This window comes from Gastrolobium bilobum, unplaced genomic scaffold, assembly GCF_033153095.1.
Source record: "Gastrolobium bilobum isolate Gb01-03AN ecotype WA unplaced genomic scaffold, APGP_CSIRO_Gbil_v1 utg69057, whole genome shotgun sequence".
NCBI classification, from domain to species: Eukaryota; Viridiplantae; Streptophyta; class Magnoliopsida; order Fabales; family Fabaceae; genus Gastrolobium; species Gastrolobium bilobum.
In genome coordinates this window covers 40050-46800 of record NW_026895406.1, presented here as the reverse complement: position 1 = coordinate 46800, position 6751 = coordinate 40050, and the positions used below count along the sequence as shown (strand labels likewise).

The following is a 6751-nucleotide window of genomic DNA, read 5'->3' as shown; positions in this document are numbered from 1 at the left end:
TGTTAAATTGACGGAAATCAATCGTTAAAATTTGATAGTAAAAAAAGAAAGATACTAAGTATAATTTTTCCCTTAGAAGAATCGAACTGTTTTATTTAATCTGAATCGGTTATAATTTTTCCGAATTGGTTCATGTTTTAAAAGTAGTTTATAATTGATAATCGGTTCAATTTTGCAAACCAATTCTGAACAGACTCTTTTAGTTAGATTCGATTTATAAAATCAGTTCGGTTCTTGAAATTGATTAAAAAAATGCATTTTAATTTGATTCAATTCTGTTCAGTTCAATTCAATTATTTTGCACGGCCTTACTAATAATAATTAATATGAATAATATTTAGTGCAAAAGATAATATGATTAATAGTTAATTGCAATTCATTGATAATCTAAAAGTCAAATTAATAATCTAATATGAGCTTATAATTGGTTATAATTTCTCTCTAAAAAAGCAGGTGTATATTTTTATAATAAATACAAAACGCTAAAAAAAAAAACCCAGGGCATTAAGAGGCATGACTCATAGCCATCAATTGATTAATCTAAAATTATAAAATTAATCAGAAACGAGAATACTACTCACATGGCAGAGGATTTTGACAGCTGATATATCTATCAAAAGCTTAATGCTCTGATATATCCTTCAACTGCCATATTCCTCATTCTTCTCTAGTTTTTTTTTTTTTTAATATATATATAATGATGCATTGAAATATGAATCAATAATTTCATACATACTATTCTCTTACTACTAACCCACTCTCAATGACTTTCATTTTTGTTTTATTTTTTGTTTTAGTGACATGGAATTGGTTAACATATCATTGAAAATTAATTTGTATCAATGGTGAGCAATGACGAACACGGTAGGACAAGAACCGGTGACCAATTTTGTTATAAATTATATTTTGTTGGCTCAACAACCGTCATTCATGAACAAGACCATTACTCATTGGATTATGCATAACTAAGCATTAACTAATCTTTTTGTTTTTTTTAATACAAATATTTTACTCTGATTAACGTAAATATTAAGGAAACACCTAGAGTTGCCAAATGGACTTAGGGTGCGTTTGTATTAACTTTTTAAAAAAGTCATTTTTATCACTTTCTTATCTTAAAAGTATTTTTTATCAAAGTTATAGTTATTTAGATTTTTTTAAAAATATTAAACGTCTGACTTCTGTTTTTTTAAAAGCTAAAATTTTTAGCTTCCGAAAAAAAGTAGATTTTTGACTTTTTTTTATGACTTTTGTTTTTTTAAAAGCAGACATCCAAATAATTTTTTTTTTCAAAAAGTAGTCTTTTTATTCTTTAAAAAAACAACTTTTTGAAGAAAATATGTATGCCTAACTGTCAAAAGATGAATCCGTTTTAGAAGAATCGCTGAGAGTTGCGTCTATAAAATTAAAGAGAAGCGTGTTGCAAGAAATCCCGCTTAACCTTTATCTTTCCTCTGAGTTTCCTATTTTCGAATATTAAGAAAAGTCGAAGAAAACAACATTTTTGTGATAGTTTCGTCTATATCATTGCGTTTCTACACATATATATATATATACTCGACGTTTTTGTTGCCTCTATTCTCAAAGGTTCTTCATCGTTCTGTTTGAAAGTCTCAACTTGCCAGCGGTTTGAACTTTGGGTGCCTCTGACTCAGTCAAACGTGGGACTCAGAACCCAGTCGTTGGTTGATTGGATTCTCGTAAAACAACAGGTAAATGCTGAGCAAATATTTCTCATGTTTTTTCCTTATTTGATGGGAAGCTTGCTTCGATTTCATAGTTACACGGTTGTTGTTGATGCAGTAAGAATTGGAAATGTTAGGAGATTTCATTACTCGATGTCTTATGTAAGTTTATACTTTTTTCTTCTTGTTTCAATTTATGATTCTTCTCTATATGTTCGAGGGATTATTCTGTTATCTAATAATCTTCTATCATTTTGGATTTTAGATTGCTTCTGGGATATGCATATCCTGGATTTGAATGTTATAAAACTGTTGAAAGAAACCGAGTTGACAATGAGGAACTTCGCTTCTGGTGTCAATACTGGTACACGAATCCACCTTCCCCTTCTTTGGCAATATAGTTCTTAAATGATCCTATTTGGCTTTTGATTGATTGTGTGATTGTTATAACTTACGGCACTAAGATTACATAACAATTTTGAAGATATGGGATAATGGCAAGGATGGTTATAATGTAGAAGAAATGGGCATACCTTTAATAATAAGGATTAAGAATTAAAAAAATAAGTCTTTGAGTCTACGCCAAGAAAGGGATATTCTTTGGTAATATCCAAAGGAAGGTCAATACCTAGAAAAGTACAGCAAACTGAGAACCGAAGCATGTGCACCATTATGAACTTGTGTAGCATGTTAGGCCCTGTACAAGTTATACATATCATAAGATACCGGTGTACGGTATATGAAATCACCCCCATCATAAGCTAAATAGGTGTCCTCTTTCTTACAAAATGGAGTTAAGACTAAGAAAAGAACCTGATTTTATAGGGAAAATGTGGCATGAGGATGATATATTGCCGCAAATTCATGTTGAATTATCATGTCATTGTTGGATTTCAGTGTTAGTACCTCTGATGCATGTCTTTGTGCATCATCAATTTGCAGGATCATTGTAGCACTTTTTACAGTACTAGAAAAGTTTGCAGATGTACTTATTGGATGGTGAGTGCTTCACTTTTTAACCATTTTGTTTATTGTTGAATTTTGGTTTATATTTGTGCAATAAATTAACGCCGAATCTTTATGAAGGCTGCCACTGTATGGAGAGATGAAGCTTGCGCTCTTTATCTACTTGTGGTATCCCACAACTAAGGTAAGAGCATAACCATGCTTCTTTGGATCCTTTAACATACTCATTTTCTTAACACTTTTTTTGTTTGTTTTTTGACTTTTAAATTATTTTCATTTACTTAGGAAGATGTAAGTCATGTTTGATCTCCAATTAGATGATATAAATGTTGCTTAATGCAGGGGACGGGCCATGTTTATAATACTGTGTTGCGGCCATATGTATCAAAGAATGAAGGTGACATTGACAAGAAGTTCCAAGAGTGGAGAGCGAGAGCATGGGATTTGGCCATTTTTTATTGGCAAAACTGCACAGAGTTGGGGCAGTCAGCGTTTTTCCAAGTTTTCGACCACTTGGCTGCTCAGTCTAAAAGATTTTCCGGCAAAACCTCCACTAAGGTGAATTTCCCTTTTGAATAGTATCGTCCTAATTTCTGAACCATTTTGCAAATTGACTGTTCGAACTTTGTTAATAAACAAAGTTGCAATTGCAACTTAAAAGTCTAGCGATGTAGTTTTTAAAATGCGTGTGGCATGGAGCTCTACAATGACCGAGTACCAAGAAATAGTAGAATGTGACACAAAAAATTTAGCACCGGCATTAGAGAGTAATGCTCTAATGATTGTAGACATAATCATAAGACCATATAGATATGGTTCTACATTTCATAGTAAATCATACATTTGACCATAAATAAACTAGACAAGATCACTGCATAAATTATATAGCTTGTCATTTTTTTATGCATATATTCTTTGCTGACAGTACTGTTACTAAGGATAGTACTACATTGCAGAAAAAAGACAAGCATGATCCTCCAACCCCGAGTGCCCCACCATTGCCTTCAATACGATCGTCTTTCTTTGAGAACAACCAAAATAATATCACAAGCCGCAAGAAAAAGTAACACAGTATGAAGGGCAATACGATGACCAAGCAAGTTTGAAGCACACGCTGACACTGAGGTAGGACTAGAATTGGAACACTTTTTGTACATACTCATATTAAAAAGACAAAGGGAAAAAAAGAAAAAGAAAAGAAATCAGCATCCATTAACCATTGGCAATACTTAATTCTTGTAACATATGTGCTGAAGATTGCTTTGTTTTTTGTACCCCATCTTTTGAAACAATTTCAGCAGTGATTAATTGATTATTCTTTTATTTGATCGTACTTTGAGTTTGAGGCCATAACAATTAAGAGACAAAAGCAAAGCTAAAAAAAAGGGTAAGATATCCCATTCTTGAATCTTCAATTCAATTGGACACAAGACAAAGGACTTGCACTCTTCAACATGAAGGGTAGCATTATGTGTGTGCTTGGCGCCCGAAAAAGTGGAGTATTTGATTGAAAATTCTGGAACAACCGGTAACTAGGCGGTCATAGAGGAAACTGAAAAAAGATGGGGCGGAGGAGAGTCTGCCCCAGAGGCCGCGGAGGAAATGTGAGGCGGAGGAGTCACTAGGGGAAACCGACATTGGCAGAAGGTAAGCCATAGCAACTTGCTTAACGAGGGGGTTACGGATGGAGACCTCGTAACCGGAGCCGGCGGTGGGGGAGTACATGGCGGCTTCGTAGGAAGGGAGCACATCTTTGAGGGAAACGTAAGATGAGACGGGGGATTTTAGAGAACCCGAATCCAAGCTGGTGGTGCGATAGGGTGCCGTTGCTTGGGGAGAGTGTTTGTTGGCCACCAGCACTGATGTGGCAATGGAGTGGCGGCGGCGAAGGATTGGTAACCCTGGCGGCGGAAGGGTGGTGGCGGTGCCATTGGTGGAGTCAGCCATTATTTTCTTACAGGGAGTGTGGGCATAGAGTAACATAACACTTGCTGGAATATATAGAATGGAACATAAGTGAGGGAAATCAAAACGTGATCCTAATTACATAAAAAATAATAATTATATTAATTAAATAAATATATTCTAACGTTATTGCAATCTTTATTTACCTTTTTGTTTGGTAGAAAATTTTTTTATGATTTTCTCCTTCTAATTCAAATTGATCCAATCCTGATTGATTATTTCCAGTCTATCAGTGAAAAATATTTCATCCTTTTTGTATTTGTACAAACATTTTTAATTATATATAATGTTTTGACAAACAAAATAAGATTGTTACCACTAGGAGTCTGGATGGGCTTCCAAAAATAATAGTTTTTATATCTTATTTATTTTATAAATGTTTTTTTTATAAAAGTTAAAGTTATTTAGATTTTCAAAAAATATTTAATTTTTGAAAAAATATTTGACTTTTGATTTCTATTTTTTAAAAAACTAAAATTTTGTCTATAAAAAAAAACTAAAAATTTTATCTTTTAAAAAAATAAATTTTTGACTTTTTTATGACTTATGTTTTTACTAAAAATAGGCATCCAATCAGATTTTTTCTGAAAATTATTTTTTTTTTCTGAAAAAAAAAACTCATCCAAATCGACCTAAGTAGTAAAAGTGGGAATTGTGAATTCCCTTCTCCACTATTATTTGGTTCGCATCCCATTAATAAATTTTGTATAATTCTTTATTTTAAAAAATTTAACTAACCATATAGGTGAATATAATAATGTTTCATTTATCTTAGTTGATTGTGATGATGACATAATTAAGTTTAATTAGCTCAGTATGGATATTCGAATTATTGTAATTGATTTGATTTGATTAACTTTGAAATTTAAAATAATTATTTTAATCAATTAGATTCTTGCTATTTATAGTAATAATTTTAAATTTTAATTTATGAAAGTTCTAAGATATTTCTAATATGTTATTTAAAAATTTTTAGTAGTCCGAATAACCTCCCTCTTTTAAATCAAATCAATATATTTGAAAAAAAAAACTTATTTAATTCATTTTAAAAATATATATTATAAATTAACACAGTTAATCCTATATATTAATCGCACAGAATAAGTCTCACACGTTAACCATGCGACAATTAGTGCCAACATGGAAGCCTCGCACGATAAATGTACGAGACTCTTGTATATTTGTACTAAGAAATTTAAAAGTCTCATATGTTTGTCGTATGTATGGAACTTTTATGCTGGTTTTACGTCTCGAACAATGTTTGAGACTTAAAGAGTCTTGTACGGTCAATATACAGAATTTTCACCCTAACATTAAGTTCCTCATAATTGACCTAGAGGACTTGTCTCGCATGGTCAATGTACGAGATTAACCGTATTAGTTTGATATATTTTTTAAAAATAAATTAAATACATATTTTTTTTTATCAAATATCATAATACAGTAAAAAATCCCGTATATAAGCGATACAAAAGCAGTTAAATTATTTAATTGGGAGACTAAACCGGTCAATCATCCCCAAAACATGGCTATTATAATCAATGAATATTAGTAATTATAAATATTTTTAAATTTGATAAAAAAAAAAAAGGTTATATTTACAATCTTTTTCCTTTACAACTTTTTACAACCACTTTTATGGTTACTGAATTAAAATTAAATAAATAGTTACAAAATGATATTACTTGTTTAACGTTGATTTGATTTTGATCAAACAATCATAAAAATAATTGTAAGGAAAAATGTGTTATAAATATAACTTCTCTCTAAAATGGTGACTTCTAAATTTTTTAATAACTTAAAATGAGAACTGATATATAAATAAGTAAACAAAAATAGTTTCAAAAATAGTTTTAAAATATTATATGAAATTGTTAAAAAATAAAAAAATTATATTTATATCATGAGACTATATAATTTATCTCAAACATCAGATAAGATAACACTTTCATATCAGACTGCTTACCTAATACATATCAAATACATGATAGTATATGAGTTTATTAGACGCATATCCTGTCTTATTCTTATTCAATCCTCTTATCTTATCCGCTGCAGCGTCCTTATTTTTTTAGTTGTCATTAGAGATTTTGTCTTTTTGATCACATTTTAACTTTTTATGGCATGCTATAGAG

At 31.0% G+C, this 6751-nt stretch overlaps 1 protein-coding gene across 1 annotated transcript; it reads left to right on the top strand.

Moving 5' to 3' along the window:
• The first annotated feature begins 1815 nt into the window (after positions 1-1815).
• On the top strand, positions 1816-3718 carry LOC133309843 (HVA22-like protein j). The gene is made up of 6 exons (XM_061510691.1): positions 1816-1847; positions 1951-2049; positions 2628-2684; positions 2772-2835; positions 2994-3209; positions 3608-3718. Exons 1-6 carry the CDS (start codon positions 1816-1818, stop codon positions 3716-3718), a joined length of 579 nt encoding a protein of 192 aa, XP_061366675.1.
• The last annotated feature ends 3033 nt before the right edge of the window (positions 3719-6751 follow it).